This window comes from Salmo salar, chromosome ssa03 (genome assembly GCF_905237065.1).
Source record: "Salmo salar chromosome ssa03, Ssal_v3.1, whole genome shotgun sequence".
NCBI lineage: Eukaryota > Metazoa > Chordata > Actinopteri > Salmoniformes > Salmonidae > Salmo > Salmo salar.
This window is the reverse complement of record NC_059444.1, coordinates 52,132,322-52,156,209: the sequence shown is the minus strand read 5'-3', so window position 1 is coordinate 52,156,209 and position 23,888 is coordinate 52,132,322. Positions and strand designations below refer to the sequence as shown.

At 43.1% G+C, this 23,888-nt stretch overlaps 2 protein-coding genes across 4 annotated transcripts; both read right to left on the bottom strand.

The window, feature by feature from the left end:
* Positions 1-862: 862 nt before the first annotated feature.
* On the bottom strand, positions 863-3,734 carry saxo3 (stabilizer of axonemal microtubules 3). Of its 2 annotated transcripts, none has more exons than XM_045714917.1 (5): positions 3,114-3,734; positions 2,215-2,367; positions 1,996-2,112; positions 1,570-1,664; positions 863-1,417 (listed from the first exon to the last, which is right to left on the bottom strand). In XM_045714917.1, the coding sequence occupies exons 1-5, from the start codon at positions 3,213-3,215 to the stop codon at positions 1,042-1,044; spliced, it is 843 nt and encodes a 280-aa protein (XP_045570873.1). In that variant the 5' UTR covers positions 3,216-3,734; the 3' UTR covers positions 863-1,041. The 2 variants fall into 2 exon arrangements, with proteins under 2 accessions (XP_045570873.1, XP_014047841.1); XM_014192366.2 differs by having other exon boundaries at positions 2,215-2,394; positions 3,114-3,463.
* An 11,567-nt stretch (positions 3,735-15,301) lies between these two features.
* LOC106600756 (chymotrypsin-like protease CTRL-1) lies at positions 15,302-23,583 on the bottom strand. Of its 2 annotated transcripts, XM_014192364.2 has the most exons (7): positions 23,403-23,583; positions 20,463-20,483; positions 20,179-20,341; positions 19,430-19,698; positions 18,290-18,438; positions 16,283-16,418; positions 15,302-15,948 (listed from the first exon to the last, which is right to left on the bottom strand). In XM_014192364.2, exons 1-7 carry the CDS (start codon positions 23,458-23,460, stop codon positions 15,863-15,865), a joined length of 882 nt encoding a protein of 293 aa, XP_014047839.2. In that variant the 5' UTR covers positions 23,461-23,583; the 3' UTR covers positions 15,302-15,862. The 2 variants fall into 2 exon arrangements, with proteins under 2 accessions (XP_014047839.2, XP_014047838.2); XM_014192363.2 differs by lacking the exon at positions 16,283-16,418.
* Between the last annotated feature and the right edge of the window lie 305 nt (positions 23,584-23,888).

Here is a 23,888-nt window from a genome sequence, read left to right as displayed (position 1 = left end):
CTTTTATCGTTCTCTTTTGGCCGGACCTTCAGCTAGCAAGGTATGTTGTCCTTGGCGCCGTAATTTGGCAATATAAAACTGTGGTAAAGTTACATAAAGTGCTGTTACGCAATTATATGTTTTGTTACAATGTGAACAATTATAAAGATTTATGTTAACTTTCACCAAGCTCGCTAATTAGGGTACTTATTGTAACTCGGGAGTATTTGGGACCGTGTTTGAGTGAGTTGCTATGTGCTCACGCAGGTGCCCGAGAGCTGTGACTGCACCGAGGGCTAACATATTGTGTGTTGTCTCTTCGTGTGCAGGTATGTCTTTTATTTTGTTCCGAATATGTTGTATATAATTTTTATTGTATTGTATAGTGTGCTGTTGGGCACTGAATGTATGTATGCAGTTCCCGCTCTTTTGGCCGGACCTTCAGCTAGCAAGGTGCCCGAGAGCTGTGACTGCACCGAGGGCTAACATATTGTGTGTTGTCTCTTCGTGTGCAGGACCAATAAACATGATTCAACCATCATAATTCCAGTTGTGGCAGTGTCCTGATTAAAAGTACACAACGCAGAACGAACCACGCTACACATACATACATACATACATACATACAGTCAGTATTTACAGTATACTGCCCTGGTCTGTCTCTCTCTAGCTCCAGACTGAAGGACCCCCTAAACACAGATATTGGACCAGCTTAGCCTGCTCCCATTAAAACATTAACAATAAGAAACACTAATGCCCAAACTGATCTCAGCTCAGCCTTCGCAGCCTTTTTCCAACAACTCCCTGAAATATGTTGTGTCTCTTGGGACCCCGTGGTCATGCATCACCGGTGGAGATTGATAAATCGATCAGTCCACTACAGTCCTCTTCAAACCCTGCCTGTTTATTGGGCCTTTGATAAATAGTCACAAAAAACACTGGGACGGTTGACTCCAAAGTGGGGTCATGGTCCTTGTATAAATTAGATCACACTTGGTGACATCTGGCAAAATACACACATGTAGTTGTCTTTCTGACACACACACACGTACCAGCACGGTCTCAGACCAGTACGGTCCGGTTCCCCCCATAGACCCGGTTCTCTGTCAGGTACATTTTGGGGACCTCCACGATGTCCCTGAGTAGCCCTCTCTTAGCTCCTCCAGCCCCAGTTTCAGTCCCGGCTGGTCGCCAGTCTGGGATTGCAACAGGCGAGGGACCAGAGGGAGCAGGGTGAGGGGCAGGCACACGGAAGCTGTCCCTGTACAGGCTGTGTTTCCCTCCATAGGGTAAGGGCACAGAGGGGCGGGGCAGCCAAGGGTGGCAGGACATGGTGGGAGGGGCTTTGTGGCCCGGCAGGCGGCTGTGGGTGGAGCTCTTGTTCAGGCTAAGGTAGGAGGAAGGGGCTTCCAGACCAGAGGAAGGGGCAATCTCTGACCTGAGGAGAGAAAGAAAGGTGAAAAGTAGGGGAGAGAGGGATAGGACACACACAAACGCACACTACCCTCTAGTGGCGAAATAAAGGAAATACACACACACACACACACACACACACAGACACACAATCACACTTCTCTGGTGTAGTGGTACCTGCTAAAGCGCCTGTAGTATGCATGAGCTGTGCTGACATAAGGATCTGCTGTCACAGTCGGGGTCTGGCCTGGATCAAGCTGTCCATAAAGTGCCTGAGGGAAGATATACAGATCTGTTGGAATACAGGTTGGACATTCATTCATTCATTCATTTAGTCTCATCTTTCCACTCACACATTCAACTGGCTCCATTGTTTACTTTTGAAAGGTAGATGTATTCACCATTTCCATTTCACAAATACACTATTCAGACTTGAGAGAAGTTAACTTAACATGGACTTCAGTTAAAAAAATGTTTACTTAAATCCATGCTTATTAACTTAGACCTAAGTCCATGTTAAGTGTACTTATCTGAATCGGGCCTTATGTCATTATGTCAGAACATGAAATATTGCCCAACATTATTGTCAGTTTGTTTGTTTACCAGCAGGGTGCAGTAGTGGTCCAGCAGGGGGCCCTGTGGAGCAGCCTGGCCCCTGTAGCTGTCCTGCATTTCACTGATTGGCTGAGAGAGCAGGCGACCTGTCCCACAGTCCCTGAGCTGGGGGGGGGGGAGACGACACACACACAACCAATCAGGTGCTACCTTTGAATGAAAACACAGACCCACACATACACACACGCTCAATCGCTCCCACCTCACCTGTTGTGCCAGCTCATTGAGGAAGTGTGTGTTCCAGTGTGGAGGGGCACGTGGGTGCTGTGTGTTGGCCAGGGGCCCCATCTGAGGCTTCCTGTCGTGCTCCAAGCGTGAGGTGACAGAGAAGTGACTGCTGGTGGACACCAGGGGAGAACGCTGGAACAGAGGGGGCAGAGATGCACCCTGAAACACACAAGGTGTGTGTGTGTGTGTGTGTGTAGAGAGAGAGAGAGAAGCCTTGTTTATACCTGCTTCTATCATGCATCCTTTGTCCTGATCTTGTCCACATTCTGATTGTACCCACATTTTTCAGACAGGGTAGACTATTAAAAAACGCATTGGGATCAGATTATGATCAGATCTCCTTGAGGAAGTCAGGCACGCATTGGGTCTGAATATCTTACAAGTGTAGACAGATCTGGACCGTGAAACCATGTAAATCATCATTATCCCAAAATCATTGACAGGGGGCACTATTGATTTATGGTATCAATGTGTCTTAAAAAATGTATATAGCAATATTATTTTGAAAGAATAGCTGTCAAATAATTTGCATACAGGAAATCTGGTCACAATGCTGACAGTGGATATATGAGACACATTTTAATACCATATTTCTGAAAATGTGCACACGATCAGAACGTGAACAAGATCAGGACATGCTAGCTCAGGTAGAAACGAAGCTAGAGAGAGTGGGTGTAAACACTTTTAAACACTGATAATCATAAAAATAGCCTATAGCCCATAGGTGGTGAAAAATATAGCTGCAGAAACACATAAACCTCCCGAGCCATATCTCTTATTAAAATTATAAGACTTATAATCAGAATTCTTTGAATCGAATTCTTTGAATCTTTATTAGGCCTAATTCAAATTGTAAATCGTCTTACTCTTACACCTACCTTGTGACTCTCCACATAAAAAGGCAAGGGCTGCACATACATGTGGCCGACACCTGTGCTTGTCTGTCCCAGCTCTCGCCTGTGTCCCTTCCACAAAGCCATTGGATTGATGTGCCAGTTGACCCAACAACAGGAACTCCCTGTTCCAAAGTCCTGTTCACTTAGCTACTAAAATACCATCAACATGAATGAAGAAAACGAGGTATCACACATGTATACGCATGTTCTTCAAATCAGCAGAAAAGGAAGGAAAACACGATAGGGAGCTTCAACAGTGCTTGAACATTATGCTTTGTTTAGGTAATATCGTCATGGATACCGTCGACTCTACTAGAGCAAATTCTGCGCGCGCACACACGTCACTCAATGGACAAACAGCGGACTTTTATTTAATTAAATGTGGCCATATTCTCAACGCAATCTTGCACGATCTGTTTTAAAACACCTTTGTTTGTTTTATTTATTTACATCAGTGAAATTATTGTAATTCAGTTCATACAGAAGCAGGTTTGTTTAGTCAACAATTGGAAACAAAATAAACATTCTACAAGTGACAATATTTATTTACAAACACCAAGACAGACAGATGTGAATATTATGTGTGGTACGACGTGCTGTTAGTCGTACTGTACATTGTTATGGTTTACGACAGTGTGCTGCTTTACAGATTACAGATTAACCAAGTACACTTTTTTTTTTTAAATGCATGAAATGTATGTATTCACTACTTTAAGTCGCTCTGGATAAGAGCGTCTGCTAAATGACTAAAATGTAAATTTAAATGTAATGGGTTGTCAGAATGAGTGGCGCATGTCATTACACGACAGAGTGATGTACAATGTGAAACGGTGCAGATGTGCGTTCTTTGACAGCTAAACTAGATATAACATTGGCAACGATGATGGCTGAATTCAGTTTGCCACAACCTGCACCATTCCTCGCCGTGCCTGGCGAACCTCCAGTACCGTGGAATAGCTGGCTTGAACGTTTTAACACATGTCAAAGCTATGGACTTTTCTAGAATCTGAGAAAAGTGGAGGACAGCACTGCTCCGTCACTGCCTAGGTACAACTTGATGGAGCTATTACAATAGCACTACAGGTTGAAGCGGCTTTGAAATGCTCTATTTTGCTAACAGACAGCTGCAGCATACATCAGCCCCCAGCCATTCTCACACAGCAGCTTCGGCCGGTGCAGGCGCACTACAACGATCACACGCTGCGCACGCCCTCCCACGTTGATAGCTGCATGGAGACAGACACCGGCATGCCCCTGCAGCCGGCAGACTGAAAACAAACATAAGTATCTGTGGCAACTGTAGGGCTCTAGCTCTCACAATTCAAGGGCTTCAAATTGCCCAGCCTGTTAGAAAATATGCAAGAACTGTTCAAAATACAATCACTTTGCTAAAGTGTGTCGTTCTGCCCCAGCCTACTAGCTCCACCCAGAACAGGCCCTTATTTTCATCTCACTCTCAACATGAACACACTTAAATCCAAACCGTATCCACTAACCATGTGTCATTCAAGACATGCACTGTCCAGCTGGTCGAGGTGGGTTTGCCTTTGCTACTCGATACTGGCACTGCGGTGTCGTTGCTCAACCTTGCCACTTACAAGTTTTTCAGTCACCTACCACTCCAACAGTCCTCCACTGCCCTGTGTGGGTATGGTAGATCCAAGATAGACATTACAGGCACCCTCCAGGTCCCAGTGCTCTACGGTGCCAAGCATCTGCCATCATTCACATTTCACTTTGCAAAGCGGGGTGCCAACCTCTTGGGCCTCGACCTCTTCACAGGCTTGTGGTTCACACTGAGAGATGAGTGGGTCAGCTATCCACCAAGTTACCGGCACATGGCAAAAGAACTGGCCAACTCTGTTTGATGGACTCTGCTGCCTCACAGCTTTTACCTAGTGAACCCGGACGTGACCGCAGTCATGCAGCCCCGGCGGCGCATTCCCTTTGCACTGCGTGATGACGTCACAAAAGATCTCCAGTCACAGTTGGAGGTAGACATCATTGAGCCAGTCAACGCTGCCCCCTGGATTTCAAACTTGGTCATCGCAACTAAAAAGTCAGGTGGAATCCGGACCTGTGTGGATCTCCGTGCTGTGAACAAGGCTGTTGTCCCGGATAAGTACCCCTTGCCTACAGCTGGGGAGCTGACCGCACAATTTCATGGTTTCACAGTCTTCACGAAGCTCGACCTGTGTCAGGGTTATCTTCAGGTGCCCCTCCACCCAGCCAGTAGAGACCTCACAGCCTTTGTCACGCATGCTGGTGTGTTCAGATACACACGCATGCCTTTTGGACTTTGCTCTGCCCCCAGCTGCTTCCAGAAGGTGATGAGCACCATCTTTGCTAGAATACCCGGGGTGGCAGTCTATCTGAATGACATCGGGGTCCACGGCCATGACCTCCACATCCATGACCATCAACTCCACAGAGTATTCAGTTGTCTATTGCGGAACATCCAGACCCTGAACGATGGAAAGTGCACTTTTGCAGTTCCAGCCGTCGAGTTTGTGGGGTTCCGCCTGTTGGCCAAAGGCATTGCCCCACTCATGTCGAACATTGAAGCCGTCCTCCGCATCCCGGAACTGACCTCAGCCTCTCAGGTGGCCTCGTTCTTGGGCATGTCAGCCTACTACCTCTAGTTTCTGCCCCCCTACTCTCAGACCACAGCGCCCCATCGCCAGCTCTTCAAGAAGGACGAGCCATGGGCCTGGACGGCAGCCTGCTCAGATGCGGTCCGCTCACTGAAGAGCCAGCTCACCACAGCCCTAGTCTTGGCTCACTTTGACCCGTCTGCCCCACCATTGTCACCTGTGACACCTCAGCTGGAGCACTAGGAGCTGTCCTCTCACAGCTGCAGAATGGCATTGAGAGGCCTGTCGCATTCGCCTCAAGGGCCCTGAGCCCCACTGAACAACGGTACTCTGTGGGCTAACGAGAAGCACTGGCCTGTGTCTGGGCCTGCGAAAGGTGGCACCTCTACCTATACGGCCGGTTGTTCACGCTCCAAACTGACCACCAGTGCCTCACAACGCTACTGTCGGCAGCAGGAACTGGCCACAAGCCACTTCGGCTGCACAAATGGACCGACCGCCTCAGACAGTATGACAATCATCTGAAGTTCACTCCTGGGAGGGATAACGTGGTGGGAGACCTCCTCTCATGCTCCTTTGACACTCCTACTCCGACCGTCTTGCCAGACGACAACGAAACAAAGCTCATACAAATGCTCTACGCTCCCCTTCAGTCAGCTGTCTCACTGGAGGAGCTGAAGCAAGCACCGGAACAGGATCCCACATTGTGTACCCTGCACACCTACATACACACTGGATGGCCATCACGTGTGCCAGAAGAGCTGGCAACTTTCGCCAGGGTGAAGCACGAACTTTCTTGCTGGGAAGAAGTCTGTGTCTCTCGAGGGTTTTGCACTGTGGTCCCGAGTGGCCTGCATTGACGTGTTCTATCAATGGCGCACGAGGGTCACTTGGGCACAGTGGAGGTCAAGCTGCGATGTCGAAACCTTGTGTGGTGGCCAGGCATCGACCACGACATTGAAGCCCTGGTCAGGGATTGTGCTACAGCGGGAAAACAGGAAAGTCCGCCTCACCCCTACTGCTGCCTCTCGCGTGGCCGTCCCGGCCCTGGGAGCACATCCAGCTAGACATCTGTGGCAAGATCCATGGGCATGCAGTCCCTCACCATCAGCGCTTCCTGGTGGTGGCATATGACATCCACTTTAAGTGGCCAGAAGGGGTTCCTTTCAGAACTGTCACAGCACAAGCCATTGTGAACATCCTAGACAGTCTGTTCACAAGGTGGGGCCTACCCCCCACTCTCACCACGGACGATGGGCCCCAGCTAACCTCTGTTGAGTTCTCCTCCTATCTCGGCAACAAGGGAATCAAACACATCTGCACGGCCTACTACAACCCACAAGCTATCGGAGGGATGGAACGCTTCAACCAAAAGCTGAAGAACGGCATAAGAGCGCACCTGTTCCAGGGGTGCACGTTCCAAACTGCTTTGAACCAAATGCTAATGCACTACAGAGCAAGCAAACACACAACACAGGTCTCCCCGGCATCTCTCATGCTAGGTCGCGAGATGGATCTGCCACTGGACAGACTCAGAACACAGAGAGCAGCAGAACCGGCGACTAGGCGCACCCAAGGAAAGAAGGCAGTGACCAGGCAACAAAGAGCAATGAAACAGCGTTTCGACAAGGCACACAGGGTGAAGAAGCCAATCATCCAAGTGTCAGACTGGGTACGAGCCCGTCAGCCTCAACGGTGCAACAAAATGGCCTCATTCTGGTAGGACCCCTTGCAGGTCAGTCGACAACTGGGGGCCGCAACCTTCATGCTGAGCAATGGATCACGCTGGCACGCCAGCCGCCTCAGAAAAGTCCCAGCCACTCAAGGAACACAAAACTGACATAAAGGCCAGAGGCGCCACCTGATGGACCACCTCCACTACTACCACCCGAGCCCCAGCCTCTGTGGGCTCCTCAAGGGCCAGTGCCACTTGCGGGGGCGGCTGAAGAACGACCTATGAGGGAACGAACTCGCCCTGCTCATCTGAGGGACTACTTAACCTCCTTTCATTCTTAGGCTCCGTTAGGTGTCTTAGTCAACCTCCAGGTTAATGGACTGAACTGGCTAGTTTGTAGAGTCGTTATTTACCTCTTCCGTCTAAGTGTTAATGTTTCTTTCGTACAGGTATCACTCTAGGTTCTTGCCCTATGGACATTTTTTATATATGGTACCAGTCCCTGGTTTTAGAAAGGGGGGAAATGTTATGTATGGTACAACGTGCTGTTCGTCGTACTGTACATTGTTATGATTTACAACAGTGTGCTGCTTTACGGATGAATGGGTGTCAGAATGAGTGGCACATGTCATTAAATAACAGAATGATGTACAATGTGAAACTGTGCAGATGTGCGTTCTTTGACAGCTAAGCTAGATATAACATCAGCATTTGAACTCTGGCTGGTGGCCAGCTGTTTTGTGCACCGGTTACTTTCACATTGACGTCGGCATAGGCAGCACATCCAATAGGCTAGGGATTATAAACTTCCCCTAAAGTAAATGTAATAAAATGTGCCCAAATTTGCTATATAATTACACATGTCTATACATAAATATTTTAAAATACTCCACCAGAGGATGTGATTTGGCCACAGAGGATCATTTGCTTCTTTTAAAAATGAGCTGTGGATTGTTTTTAGTGCACAACTTGGGCAGTGTGCGTGGTGCGCTGCCCTGAGTTGTAGCTGTCAGTGAAAAGCAGTTTAATTGGCGACTATCACATTATTTCTAAATACAATTGTCGGAAAAATATAGTTTAGAAAGCAAATGGCTATTGCTGAAAACAAAGACAAAGTAAATAGTCTATTCTGCCTCAAGTTATCAAGATTCTCAACTCCCAATTGAGTGAACAGTAGCTTTATTGGTACCAGCGTAGAGCGTTGGCCATATCCCTGGTAAATAGGTGCATATTCACTATCGTTCATCATTGGATCAGTACCACTGGAAAGATTTTGGGGGGGACAATCAAATCAAATCAAATTTATTTTTATATAGCCCTTCGTACATCAGCTGATATTCTCAAAGTGCTGTACAGAAACCCAGCCTAAAACCCCAAACAGCAAGCAAAGCATGTGAAAGAAGCACGGTGGCTAGGAAAAACTCCCTAGGAAAAACTCCCTAGAAAGGCCAAAAACCTAGGAAGAAACCTAGAGAGGAACCAGGCTATGAGGGGTGGCCAGTCCTCTTCTGGCTGTGCAGGGTGGATATTAAAACAGAACATGGTCAAAATGTTAAAATGTTAAAATGTTCATAAATGACCAGCATGGTCAAATAATAATAATCATAGTAGTTGTCGAGGGTGCAACAAGCACGTCCGGTGAACAGGTCAGGGTTCCATAGCCGCAGGCAGAACAGTTGAAACTGGAGCAGCAGCACGGCCAGGTGGACTGGGGACAGCAAGGAGTCATCATACCAGGTAGTCCTGAGGCATGGTCCTAGGGCTCAGGTCCTCCGAGAGAAAGACAGAAAGAGAGAAAGAGAATTAGAGAGAGCATATTTAAATACACACAGGACACCGGATAAGACAAGAGAAATACTCCAGATGTAACAGACTGACCCTAGCCCCCCGACACATAAACTACTGCAGCATAAATACTGGAGGCTGAGACAGGAGGGATCAGAAGACACTGTGGCCCCATCCGATGATGGGGCCACAGTGACATCCAGGCATCCAGGCTAGATGGACATCATATTGTACAATTGTGTCTCCCCTTTTCGTAGGCCTAGATTAGATGGATGTCATTGGTATCTGTTTGTCAGTGTCAGCAGAATAGCCTACTAATTGGTGTCATAACTAAAAAGATGTTGCTTACGTCGCCAGTCACATAAAGTGTACACAGCAAATTGGCCAGCGTTGATATTTCAGTGTTATATTTCTAGTGTTGAGTCAGGCGTTAATTTCACTCTTACAGAGTGAGTTTAACACTCAGTGTTGTAAAATAACCCCCAGTGTTGCTGTTAATAACTAGAGTTATTGTTTTACACTGTGGAGAGTAAAACAGTCCCATCAAAACCACACCCATCATTATTACAGTTGAAGTCGGAAGTTTAAATGTATTTGGCTAAGATGTATGTAAACTCAGTTTTTCACAATTCCTGACATTTAATCCTAGTAAAAATTCCCTGTCTTAGGTCAGTTAGGATCACCACTTTATTGTAAGAATGTGAAATGTCAGAATAATAGTAGAGAGAATGATTTATTTCAGCTTTTATTTCTTTCATCACATCCCCAGTGGGTACGAAGTTTACATACACTCAATTAGTATTTGGAAGCATTGCCTTTAAATTGTTTAACTTGGGTCAAACGCGTCGGGTAGCCTTCCACATGCTTCCCACAATAAGTTGGGTGAATTTTGGCCCATTCCTCCTGACAGAGCTGGTGTAATTGAGTCAGGTTTGAAGGCCTCCTTGCTCGCACAGGCTTTTTCAGTTCTGCCCACAAATTTTCTATAGGTTTGAGGTCAGGGCTTTGTGATGGCTACTCCAATACCTTGACTTTGTTGTCCTTAAGCCATTTTGCCACAACTTTGGAAGTATCCTTTGGGTCATTGTCCATTTGGAAGACCCATTTGCGACCAAGCTTTAACTTCCTGACTGATGTCTTGAGATGTATATCCACATCATTGTCCTTCCTCATGAAGCCATCTATTTTGTGAAGTGCATCAATCCCTCCTGCAGCAAAGCACCCCCACAACATGATGCTTCCACCCCTGTGCTTCACGGTTGGGATGGTGTTCTTCGGCTTGCAAGCGTCCCCCTTTTTCCTCCAAACATAACAATGGTCATTATGGCCAAATAGTTCTATTTTGTTTCATCAGACCAGAGGACATTTCTCCAAAAAGTACGATCTTTGTCCCCATGCGCAGCTGCAAACCGTAGTCTGAATTTTTTTATGGCGGTTTTGGAGCAGAGGCTTCTTCCTTGCTGAGCGGCCTTTCAGGTTATGTCGATATAGGACTCGTTTTACTGTGGATATACTTTTGTACCTGTTTCCTCCAGCATATTCACAAGGTCCTTTGCTGTTGTTCTGGGATTGATTTGCACTTTTCGCACCAAAGTACATTCATCCCTAGGAGACAGAACGCGTCTCCTTCCTGAGAGGTATGACAGCTGCGTGGTCCCATGGTGTTTATACTTGCGTAAAATTGTTTGTACATATGAATGTGGTACCTTCAGGTGTTTGGAAATTGCTCCCAAGGATGAACCAGACTTGTGGAGTTCTACATTTCTTTTTCTGAGGTCTTGGCTGATTTCTTCTGATTTTCCCATGATGTCAAACAAAGAGGCACTGAGTTTGAAGGTAGGCCTTGAAATACATCCACAGGTACACCTCCAATTGACTCAAATTATGTCAATTAGCATATCAGAAGCTTCTAAAGCCATGACATAATTTTCTGGAATTTTCCAAGCTGTTTAAAGGCACAGTCAACTTAGTGTATGTAAACTTCTGACCCACTGGAATTGTGATACAGTGAATTATAAGTGAAATAATCTGTCTGTAAACAATTGCTGGAAAAATGACTTGTGTCATGCACAAAGTAGATGAAATTTGTGGAGTGGTTGAAAAACGAGTTTTAATGACTCCAACCTAAGTGTATGTAAACTTCCGACTTCAACTGTAGATGTCTCGTAGATTGATCACTATGAAATGTTTGTATATTTGAATGTTTCAATATTATGTAATGTGGTACTTCTACATAATTATATTTGTGTTTATTAGCCAGTTTTGTGTGTTATGGTGATTTATGGTACATTCCAGGATGGCCTTGTTTTAGGTGGCAATTGACTTCTGTTTTGGAAAATTGACTGGACAGGCTGCTTGAGCCTGGTACACCCCAACCTGCCTAGCTAAGGTAGCAGCAGGGTAAGCCTGCAATAGGCTCCGTTCGTTTGTTTTCTATCACCCGTAGGTCTATTCATCCAGTTTGGCATTGTAAATATTGTGAATATCTTTACCATTTACCACTATACTTGAACACTGTAAATAAATAACACGTATGCACCAGAACCTTCTGCCTCCTTCTGAATATCTGACCGCATCTCAACAACAACTATTTTACATGGTTTGTTTGTTTTTATTTGTAATGCGTGCTATTTCTCAAACAAAGTGCCAACTCGAGTGTCTATGATCTCCAACTACAGTGAGGGAAAAAACGTATTTTATCCCCTGCTGATTTTGTACGTTTGCCCATTGACAAAGAAATGATCCGTTTATAATTTTAATGGTAGGTTTATTTGAACAGTGAGAGACAGAATAACAACAAAACAATCCAGAAAAACGCATATCAAAAATGTTATAAAATGATTTGCATTTTAATGAGGGAAATAAGTATTTGACCCCTCTGCAAAACATGACTTAGTACTTGGTGGCAAAACCCTTGTTGGCAATCACAGAGGTCAGACATTTCTTGTAGTTGGCCACCAGGTTTGCACACATCTCAGGAGGGATTTTGCCCCACTCCTCTTTGCAGATATTCTCCAACTCATTAAGGTTTCGAGGCTGACGTTTGGCAACGTGAACCTTTAGCTCCCTCCACAGATTTTCTATGGGATTAAGGTCTGGAGACTGGCTAGGCCACTCCAGGACCTTAATGTGCTTCTTCTTGAGCCACTCCTTTGTTGCCTGCTTAAGTTCTTACTCAGCACTGTCAACTCTTAGTATTCAACACTTTTATAACCCATAAAATGCACGTTCTTCCTGTTTACACTCAGTGCTACAACAATCACTGCAGCAGTAATGAATGAGTAGGAAAGTGTATCTATATGCTTTAGTTGTTATTATTAGCGGTTTGGGTCTTTTTTAATGTCAAGGAATATTAGATTTTCTCTGTTCATAGGAGTAACAACATGAATTTGTGCAAGAGGCAGAAATAATGCGGTGTGACTTGAGTTTCACCATCAGCTGGAAAACGGTGTCCCTTTTTGGTAAAGGAGAGCAGAGGGGATGTTGAGAGGCGGACCCTCAGTCTGCTGCTCTCTGTCTCCCCTGAGACTGACCCTCAGATACAGGCACCATCAGTCCAATAAAATGAAAATAAAAAGCAAATGATTTAAATGTATGCTCACTCGGCTGTGCTTCACAAGTAATTACAACAATGGATCAATTACAGGTGTGATCATATAGCCTACCTCAAATTTTGAAATATAATTTAAAGAAATGTCCCAACAACAATGCATTGACAGGGCAATTCAAGCAATGCCAATATGCGGTGTTAATGTGTTGGGCCTATAGCTTACTGCACAAACCTCATTGCTACAGTACTGTTTTAATTGTTTAATGTTGTAAAGGCTTACGTTTTTTAAGTTATGTTAAAAAAAAATCTGAGCGGTAGATCTCGGTTTGCATTTTGACTCAGCTTTCAGTTGGTGACCACTGTTCTAGAGTTTTTCCTGTTAACCCTATCAATGTTTTCCTTTACTGTGGCAGTGCGATCGAATAAACTTTCAATGCAACATACCGAAAGAATACTAACTCTGCAAGTGATTTTGTTGTAGGCAGAATGCATCGGAGTAGGATTCTATTGCATTGACATGCACTACAGCCCATACTCTACACAGACCGATGTGGCATAAACAATCAGAGCTGCAGTAGGCTTATATGCAAATAGACCATTGCCATATATGGATCTGTGCCATTTACTTTTAACTGGACTGTGTTTACAGCATGAGCGGTGGTGAGTAGACGCACTTGTTTTGAGATCAAAGCGAAAGCTGCATGTAGCCACATGTGCACATTTTGTTCATATACTTTGCTAGATAGTGAGTTATGAGCCTAGTTATAGATCAGTTGTAGTCAGTAATAGGGAGTGATTGCTTCCTACAGAGCACAAAACATATACATTTCTAGACATCTTTGAAAAGCAAATCAGGTAAAGAGATTTTGTTTTGTCTTAAAGGGGCAGGGTTGTATTTTGAGACAGGCTTGAATAAGCTAAGTAACCAATAGGCAGAGGGCAGTATTTGTCTGATTCTCTGTAATAATGGTATGGGAATAATAATTACTTGTATTTTGTAAAGTGGTTTCTTGCATTAAACAACACAACAACATTTTCAGTCACCTCCTTGTCTGAAGGACAAGTGGATAAACAGGTTAATGTTAAGCCCTGCATGTTTTTTTTTTCAAAAGTGTCATGGAAAGTAGACCTACACTGAACACCACACATTGGGTGCTACTGTAAGCTATTTCCATGTTAAAATGTTATGGGATGCATTTTCTCCATTGTTTTTGATGGTCTCTGTAGGCCTACATTATGATCAAATAGCCACAGTAGCCTACATGGCCACTGTTAAAACTGTAACTTAAAGCGGGTACAGCCTCAGTGTTCATATTAAACACACGCTGGAAGTTGCACAGAATTTTCAATGTTCAAGTTTGCAAATATATACACTACCGTTCAAAAGTTTGGGGTTACTTAGAAATGTCCTTGTTTTCGAAAGAAAAGCACATTTCTTGTCCATTAAAATAACATCAAATTGATCAGAAATACAGTGTAGACATTACAACATTAACAAATGACTATTGAAGCTGGAAACGGCTGATTTTTAATGAAATATCTACATAGGCGTACAGAGGCCCATTATCAGCAACTATCACTCCTGTGTTCCAATGGCACGTTGTGTTAGCTAATCCAAGTTGATCATTTTTAAAGGCTAATAGAATAAATAATATATATATATATAAAACATATTCAATCATATAATTTCCAATTTCTTTGAGCAAACAATACAGCTCAGAATTGTTGTTGTTTTTAAATAGCTTAGTGTTTGTATTATTTCATTTGTAGTATTTTTTGCTTATCTTTATCAAGGGTGCCAATAATTTTGGATCTGTAAATGTATGAACTCAAATTTGAGTTGATGATTGGACATTTGGTTTTACGCTGATTCATTTATGCATGTCATTCCTTTTATTATAAGTAGAATTCTGTGATGTATTTTAGTTAAAGAGATGATATCACCTCTCTGGTTAAGTGAGTTTGTATGACCCAATCCAGGTAAGAGGGTTACCAGTTGGGGTATATTCACTAGGAACCAAACAAACCAAACAGAAGCCAACAGAATCAAACAGAACGGAACGGGACCTACCTGAATTTGTCCAATAGGAACTCTTGTTTCCGTTGCCCAACATTTCCCTTCAGAGTAAACGGTTTAACATGGCCTGTGTGGTCCAGTGGTTACAGCCGCTGACCCTGGAACACATGTATGCCAGAGTCGGCATGGGTTTGAATCTATCTCACTGCCCTTTGACTCACCCTCTCCCTGTCTTTCCAACACTGTTCTATCTCTTCAATAAAAGCAAACAAATTAGTGGGACTGCCCCACTCCTTAAAAAATACCAATAAAGCAAAGAGTAAATGGTTTCGCAACTGTTTGCTACTGTCTTGGTCTAAATGAATACACACTTGGTATTTATGGCAGTCTGATAGTTACATGCCTGCCTGTCCACCATTACATGATAGGAGAGGCTTGTTGAGAGGTATTCTCAGCTCAATGATAAATAGCTGTGGTTCACTATAAAGAATGTATCTATTTGCAGATGTATTATACTCAAGATGGAAAAAATATACACAACGTGTTAAATAATAATAAAAATTGGTTTCCATTTAATCATCACGTGTGATGTCTATGTGTTACTCTCTTAACAATCATGAACTGAGGTCTGATAATCAACCAAATGTAATCCTATAGCATAACACAATTACATTTGCTCTCCAACTTAATTACTTACATCACAAGAAGAAAATATTAGTAGATCCAGTAGATTCAGTAGATTCAGTAGATTCAGTAGATTCATATTCATATTGAATGAAACCAGTCACTTATTGTTGACAGTTTTAACATACTATTACAGTGCTTTTCACATACAATGAGAAGTGTAGCGGACATAGAGTCCGCTTTCAGTGTATGTCCTATAAGAAAAGATAAAAAGAAAGGAGAATAGGAGAGAGGGAGAGGAGGAGGGAGAGGGAGAAGGAGAGGAGGTGTGTGGCCCCACCGGACAGTGCGGCACAGGTGACAGTGAGGTCAGAGTTATTCCCACTGGAGGAGAAGGTGACGAAGCCTGGTTGGTCAGTGCTGATCTGGCTCTTGATCCAGGCCTGGTACTGGGACACTCTGGCATACACTCCTGGAAAATTTGGTTTAGCACAGCTTACTCCGAAACTCACAACACCAGACTGGATCCAGACTGAGCCCGATTTGCTCACTAGCGGCCCCCCTGAGTCTCCCTGTACAGAGACAAATGTTACACCAGGGTCAGTGAACAATGCAATTTCCAGCAGAAGTTCTCATGATTTTGGTTTGTGATCATCTCTAATTTGTCTTTAAAGGTCATACACAGTCAAAATCATGTTTTTCTTGAAATTGGATGATATTTGGATGAAACCAGAACAAACTATTACTGCTGCTTCTACATTTGATAAAGTTTGATCATAAAGTTACTGGTCCCCTACCCCATGTCAAAACACTTGGATTCAGGAGGCGGGATTATTAAGGGCTTTATGTGACATCACATAAGGCCTCTCATTTTAATACACCAATGGTAATGTATTATTCTCTTACCTAATTTCATTATGTGCCGCCTTGTAACGGTCATCGCAGAAGGTGGGGCGTTGTTTAGATAGCTGCCAAAATTTGACTGCAGCGTGTCAGCAAATATAATTAGAGGTGTCGGGCTTTGTTCTTGCAACCATTCAACCTGGATATTAGACACATTAGGGGTAAGGATAATATTATTGCTGATGCTCTGTCTCGTGCTCCTTTAACCTAGTTTGTAATTTCTCTCTGAACCCTGCGGGCTGTCTGCAGGGTTCAGAGAGTTGTGACAAAAGCCTCAACAGAAGTTTGGGTCTGGAGGACTTAAAGCACCGGTGAATGCTAATACCTGTCGCTACTGTTTAGTTGAAGGACATTGGAAGAAAGATTGTCCTCTACTTAAATCGAAAAAGTCAGGTCAAGTTAAACCTGCTGTGATGGCAGCTCCTGTTTCAGCCTCTGACCACCAGGGTGAGCTTTTTCAGCCACTAGTTGAGTTTGATTCTCAGTCTTCCCATTGTGATTTTTCAGCTTTTATTTCGGATGGTGTAGTATCCCTGAAAGATGGCAACCAAAATGTTTCGATCAAGATCTTAAGAGACACCGGAGCTTTAGATTCTTTTATTCTGGAATCTGTTTTGCCATTCTCTAAGGAGTCTGATACTAGCAGATGTGTAATGGTATGTGGTATGGATTTAGTTCCATTCTCTTCTCGTTTACATGAAGTTACCTTAAAATGTGGTCTGGTAGAGGGTGATGTAGATGTTGGGGTTAGACCCCAGTTGCCAGTAGAGGGAGTCCACATGATTTTGGGGAATGATTTGGCAGGTAGTAAGGTGTGGGCAGATGGAAAAGTAAACATCTTTACAAAGCAACCTTCAGTGTCCCCAGCAAGGGTATTTCCAGATAGCAACTGTGTATCTCCTGAGATATTTCCAGTTTGTGCTGTTACCCATAATAACCTTGAACTGATGTTGTTACCTGGGAGATCAGTTTGAAGTCTCTATAAAAATGGTGGATGCGCTGGATGAGGTGGCGTCGATGAGAGTAACGAGAAGTGGGCTTATTATGTTGTTTTGCATATCTATGGAACAGAAGGAGCATGCTCTGCGCCTCAAGAAGATATCGGATTGGAATGCGTCATGTGTGGATCTTTGAAGCAGGGCACCTATCAAGGGTGTTCTCTGGGGTGGCGCTAGAAGTAAATGCAAAGTGTACACGTGAAGAATTGGATCAAGCGGTTGGTGCACAACGTCTGACCCGCATGGCGGATGGAGTAAGGAAGCCCACCCCATCCATTCTATCGTTTTTTTATGAAGAGTCTCTGCCTTCTCACATGTATTTGGGTTTTATGAGATACCCTGTGAGAGCCTACGTGACCCAAACCCAAGCAGTGTGATAAAGGCACATTATTTGGTCATGTGTCATGTGTATGTAGATGGGAGGGGTATCGTACGCCAGCTGAGCCTAAATGCTGCAATTGTGGTGGTGAAGATGCACCCGAATTGAAATTGTCCAAAATGAATTAGCTAGCTAGCTTGATAAACAGTGCTGACAATTCCATTTGGGCTAGCTAGATAAATGATATGGCCAACATTTTGTCTATATTGATGATGTTACAAAAACAAAATAGTTGGACAAATCATTTGTGAAAGCATGATGTGATGATGTATGACAGGATTGGATGTTGAATGCAAGTTCAATGTTGTTTGAGCTGCTTTGTGTGTAAGGAAATTTGCTTGCAACAATGCTCACCGCAACAATGCTCACTGCATCCATGTTGCCTGACAAAGATATTTTCAAAGAACTGTGAGCTACCCGCCCACTCAGCCTACTAGCTCGCCACTCAGTCTGTATTTTCAGACTTCCTGGTAGTTTGACACGAGAGAAAAAGTAGTCATACAAAAAGTTATTTTACATGGGAATCAGAATGACTGTTCGGGACCTTCAAATAATAGCTCTGCAAACCGCAGCTAAAATGCAGATTTAGCTCTGCAACTACAGTATTTGGAATTAAACACAGCCATGTATCACCTGACAGGAACCCTTTCCTCCCGCCAATAGACCAGCACAGATCATGTTGCCTGTGATTGAACCCACTCCAGCATAGAGACAGGTACACTTCCTGTTCCCCACTATTGGCTGCTCCACCTCCTGTAGGGTCTGGGGTGAGGGCAGGGACACTGAGGAGGAGAGACCATGAGAGACAGGTCACCTTTTACCGATAAACCGTTGTATACATTTCTGATCCTTTGTGATCTGCTCCAACTGTATTGATACAAACTGAACTTGCCAAAAAGTGATATATGTACAGGTAAAGGTTGTACAGTCAGGTCCAGAATTATTGGCACCCCTGATAAAGATGAGCAAAACAATACTATAAAATAATACGAATACTGAGCTATATTGTATGGAAAATGATGTTATACTAAAACAATTGCTCAGAGAACATGTAATAAAAAAAATCTGAAAAACATAGGGGTGAAAATTATTAGCGCCTCTTTTTTCAATACCTTGCCATGCAAAAAATAATGGCACTGAGCTTTTTCCTAATATGTTTTATGAGATTTGAGTACAGAGGGAGAGCTCTTTGGCCACAAACACCAGTGGTGGTTTTGGCGTCGAAATAAGGATGCATAAGCAGAAAAGAACCCGAAACCTACTGTCAAATATGGTGCTGGATCTTTGATGTTATGGGGCTATTTTGCTTCCACTGTTCCTGAGGCCCTTGTTAGGGTCAACAGCATCATGAACTTCACCCAGTAGTAGGGCATTTTAGAAAAAAAACTTCTTGCCTCTGTCAGGAGGCTGAAACTTTGCCACAAGTGGATCTTCCAGCAAGACAACAACCCCAAGCACACATCAACATCCACAAAGAAATGGTCAATTGACCACAAAATTAACCTTTTGCAGTCACCGGACATTAAACCCATTGATAACCTGTGGTTTGACGATGAAGGATATCAAGGATCTGGAAAGATTATGTACGGAGGAATGGTCTGAGATACCTCATATTAGGAAAAGGCTCAGTGCCGTTATCCTCGCAAGGTGAGGCATTGAAAGAAATATTTATTTAATCGTTTTTTTAAATCATCTTTGTCAAGGGTGCCAATAATTCTGGGCCTGACTGTGGCTTGACAATGCAAAGTCAGCATTTGGATCATCAGTTCTAACCTCCACTATTGATATTGCCCCAACCAGTGACCCAGCTAGTAGTTCCATTGTAGTATGTGCTGCTCCCTGCTGTCAGGCAGACCGGCCGAACGTAGTTAGTGAAGGTGACAGATGACGAGAGCTTCAGCAGACATATGTCATTGTCATGGGTTGCACTGTTGTAGTTGGGGTGGCGGATGATCTGAGAGACCGTTTGGGACACCTCGTTGGGGTTGATGCTTTTCTGATTTTGCCGGCCCAGGTAGACAAGCAGGCCAGAAGTGCTGGTGCTGAGAATGAAGGGAGTTGAGGCTAAAGATTATAAGTGTGATTGTTAGTGTGCTTGCTGACACAATTTACCTCATTCTGTAATGTATTTTTAGAGAGATAATGTCACCTCTCTGGAGTCACTTATTTGACAACCATAGATGCTTCAAGAGAAGCTAGCAAGCACATACATTTTCGTTAGGAAATGTCATTTTCAAGTTTTTAACTCAAGTTTTTGTATTTACATGGTAGAGTTGTCCTCAAATTACCAAAATACGTGATTTGAATTAGCTCTCTGAATTAAGTGATTATTCATGAATACAGTAGATAAAATAGTACATAGACAAATACAGTGTATAGAGACGTTTCAATCACACATTGGCATAATATACAGGTTTGGGGAAAGGGGGATACCTAGTCAGTTGTACAAATGAATGCATTCAACTGAAATGTGTCTTGTGCATTTAACCCAACCCCGGATGGGTAAGGTTATGTCATTCTACCTGGCGAAGCAGTGAGCAGCAGTCAGGACCCAGTCTTTGCTGATAAGGGAGCCTCCACAAAAATGGATGTTGGATCTGTGCAGACTGGCCTGCCATGGCCAGCTCCCTGCCACTGCATTATGACCCCCCACGATCTTTGTGTTGAGAGGAGCTGTGCCGCACACTGGAGGATACAAACCGATGAGAGGCGGCTCATGAGAGAACACACAAATCCCTCACAGTATAAAAAGAGCAACAAGAAACAAAGCTGATTTGAAGTTCTGCAGTTGTGTGTAATAACTTACCATCCAACTGTGCATGGCCACCTGGGTGAGGGAAAGTGGATTGGTGTTAAAGATTTTTTCAGTTACCAGGTTATACTACTTAAATTGACATGCTAAATGGGGGAGGAAGCTAATATATAAATACTATGTAAAATCGCTGAACTAACCCTTTAAGTTGCTGGAATTAGAAAGTGCCTGTGAAATCTTACAGTTTGTCTATCTACTAGAATATAATGATTCTCTATATAAAACACGGGTTTGTAATTATCCAGAATGAATGGAGACAAGGGAAAAATAACAAACTGGTTATTCACTGAAACAGCCCACTAACCAGAAATATTCAGTGGTGTAAAGTACTTAAGTAAAAATACTTTAAAGTACTACTTAAGTAGTTCTTTTGAGTATATGTACTTTACTATTTATTTTTTCGATTACTTTTACTTCACTACATTCCCGAAGAAAATAATGTACTCCATTATTTAATGCATACATTTTCCCTGACACCGAAAAGCACGCGTTACATTTTCAATGCTTAGCAGGACAGGAAAATGGTGTTAGGTGCCTCCTAAGAAGAGGTAGGTGCAGGAGTCAGGAGCAGGAGAGCAAGGAATTTCCAGTAGGACAATCGTTTATTGAACGTCCCAAAACACGACAACTACAGGTGGGGAAACACACCCAACGAAGTCGCCACACACAGGGAAATAAATATAACACACGGAGGAGAAATCTCTACTCCTAAATAAACTACAAACGGTACAACACGACCATGAGGAGGAGGAGGAGGAGGAGGAGGAGGAGGAGGGGGGAGGGGAGGGGAGACCCTGTGGCGCAAACCGCACCCCTATAGTAACAACAACTGCAAGTAATCCCGCACAAAGAATAGCAGGCAGCGGAGGTTAATAAACCCACCGAAATTAACTAATAGGACACAGGTGCAAAACAAAACAGACAGACACAAACGAAAAGGAAAAATGGATCGGTGGCAGCTAGTAGGCCGGCGACGACGACCGCCGAGCACCGCCCGAACAGGGAGAGGAGCCACCTTCGGTGGAAGTCGTGACAAATGGTCTAATTCATGCACGTAAAGAGAACATCCCTGGTCATCTGATCTGGCGGACTCACTAAACACAAATGCTTTGTTTGTAAATTATGTTAAATTAAATTATGTAAATTATGTTGTGCCCTGCCTGTCCGTAAATAAAAAGAAAAAATAGAAAATCATGCCATCTGGTTTGCTTAATATAAGGAATTTGAAAGGAGTTATACTTTTGATACTTAAGTATATTTTTGCAATTACATTTACTTTTGATACTTAAGTATATTTAAAACCAAATACTTTTTTTACTTTTACTCAAGTAGAATTTTACTGGGTGACTTTCACTTTTACTTGAGTCATTATCTATTAAGGTATGACAAGTATGACAATTGGGTACTTTTTCCACCACTGGAAATAATACCCTTCTATTGGTCATAGGCAAAACGTGTGGTTTAACGCAATGCATTTTTGGCATACCAACCTTCCTTTGCTCATACTATTCATTGCCGCTCAGTGGAAGTCATTCTAAGGGAGGATGGAAAGAAAGAAAACAGCCATTTCCAGAATTTCAAGTTTGAACCTTCTTAGAAATCAGCGGAGGCTGCTGAGGGGAGGACAGCTCATAATGGCTGGAACGGAACGAATGGCATCAAATACATGGAAATCATGTGTTTGATTGAGGTAGTTAATATTTTTCCACTAATTCTGCTCCAGCCATTTACCACGAGCCCATCCTCCCCAATTAGGGTGCCACCGACCTCCTGTGTTAGAAATATTCTCATTATCTTAATATCTAAACCAACAACATCACTGTGTAAAGTGGCTGAAATCCAGCAGTGAATGACATAATAATGTGGGCTGGGCTGGGCTAGACTAGTCTATTTCTTATTGTTAAAGAACACATCATTCATGATAAGAATATATAACAGTAGTTTGAGGGATAATCTTTTATTTATTCTGTGTGGAAACCCCCCCAAAAAAGTAATTTGAAACAATAGTATCACTTGGGACAGTGCTGTGAAGAATATTATGTTTTAATTATCATACTCATTAAGTTACAAAAGTGTCAGTGCTCAACCTAAACATGTGTAGACAATACAATGAATGAACCGGAATGACATTTACTCTGACGGGTCAACCCAACGTGTCTTCTGTCCAATATTTACCCAGGACTGGGTTGTTTTTAACCAAATAATGTCAGTGCACTTTTAACCTAAATTTGATATTTGTTTTTACTGAGGCAGTTCACATTACCAAAACAAATATAAACACAGTCCAAAATAGATTGTGGTCCTGTAATATACTGTTAAAGCAGTAATATCAAACATATTCACCGTTTGAATCCTCTTCTCTTTTCAAACACAAAATATTCACAGGCAGTCTTTTTAACCCCTTAAGGTTGATGTCCACGCTCCCACAAAAATCGAATTAGCAACGTAAAAAAATCCCAATAAAAATCTGTTTAAGCTAGAGATATGTTTCCACCAGGCATTCCACTGATTTCAAAACTCGGTCCTCCGGAACATGGAGAGTGGAGAGCATTAGCAACATTATCACAGTTCTTCGTGATATCTTTCAAAAAAGCTGCTTTAGGAATGATTACGTACACATACTGAGCAGCTCATGTTATAGAGAGAAGCGTGCTACATGGCACGCTTCCAATCATGGCTAGTGGGAAGGTTCCTGTCTTTTCCGTGGCTAAACGCACCAGGCTTGTAATTTAACAATTTTATACATGTTTACAGATAGCATACAAGTTTGTTATGAAGGCACATGAAAGTTCAAATGTTCCAGAAAGCATTTCAAGAAGGCACAACTTAAAATTCAAAATCAAATAGCTAAATTATCCTTGGTACGACCTTCTTAAAACAATTCCATATAGCTTAGTTGACTGCATTTGATTTGAAATAATAATTCCCTCTTACCTTTTCCAATGCATGTCAACGCTACTACCACAGCACACAATGCCCACCACGAGTCCATCCTAATCAGCTGCTCTGGCTCTCTGTGTCCTGTCTTTAAAATACCCTTTGTTGAACGGGGAGGTACTGTATGAACGTAGGTAGGTAATTGTTTGTATTGTCAGGGTGTGACACTTACCTCACAACACTGGTTATTGTCTCCTACGACCTGTCATCTCTCTCTCTCTCTCTCTCTCTCTCTCTCTCTCTCTCTCTCTCTCTGTCTTTGTGTGTGTGTGTCTTTCACAACCTTATGTCACTGATCATTTCCTCATTTAGCTCTCTTTCAATATCAATTGTTCTCAATTCAGTTCAATTAAAATAATGATTTGGCAAGTCATGTATTTGGCTGTTCTCCAAATAGCAATTTAGTGTTGTTAAATTGTGTAGAAATGCAGTAAATGATAAAAAAAAACTATTCTTTCAAGCGTAGTAAAATACAGTAAAGGA

Bases quoted from the DNA above. Each gene is read 5' to 3' on its own strand.
- saxo3 (XM_014192366.2), bottom strand. From the start codon at position 3,215: ATGGCTTTGTGGAAGGGACACAGGCGAGAGCTGGGACAGACAAGCACA. The intron at 1,665-1,995 runs GTAAACAAACAA...ATCTTCCCTCAG, and splicing joins ACCACTACTGCACCCTGCTG to GCACTTTATGGACAGCTTGA. The intron at 1,418-1,569 runs GTACCACTACAC...TTCTCTCCTCAG, and splicing joins TACTACAGGCGCTTTAGCAG to GTCAGAGATTGCCCCTTCCT.
- LOC106600756 (XM_014192363.2), bottom strand. From the start codon at position 23,460: ATGGACTCGTGGTGGGCATTGTGTGCTGTGGTAGTAGCGTTGACATGC. The intron at 20,342-20,462 runs GTAAGTTATTAC...TGTATCCTCCAG, and splicing joins TGGCCATGCACAGTTGGATG to TGTGCGGCACAGCTCCTCTC. The intron at 19,699-20,178 runs GTAGAATGACAT...CTTCATTCTCAG, and splicing joins GCTGCTCACTGCTTCGCCAG to CACCAGCACTTCTGGCCTGC.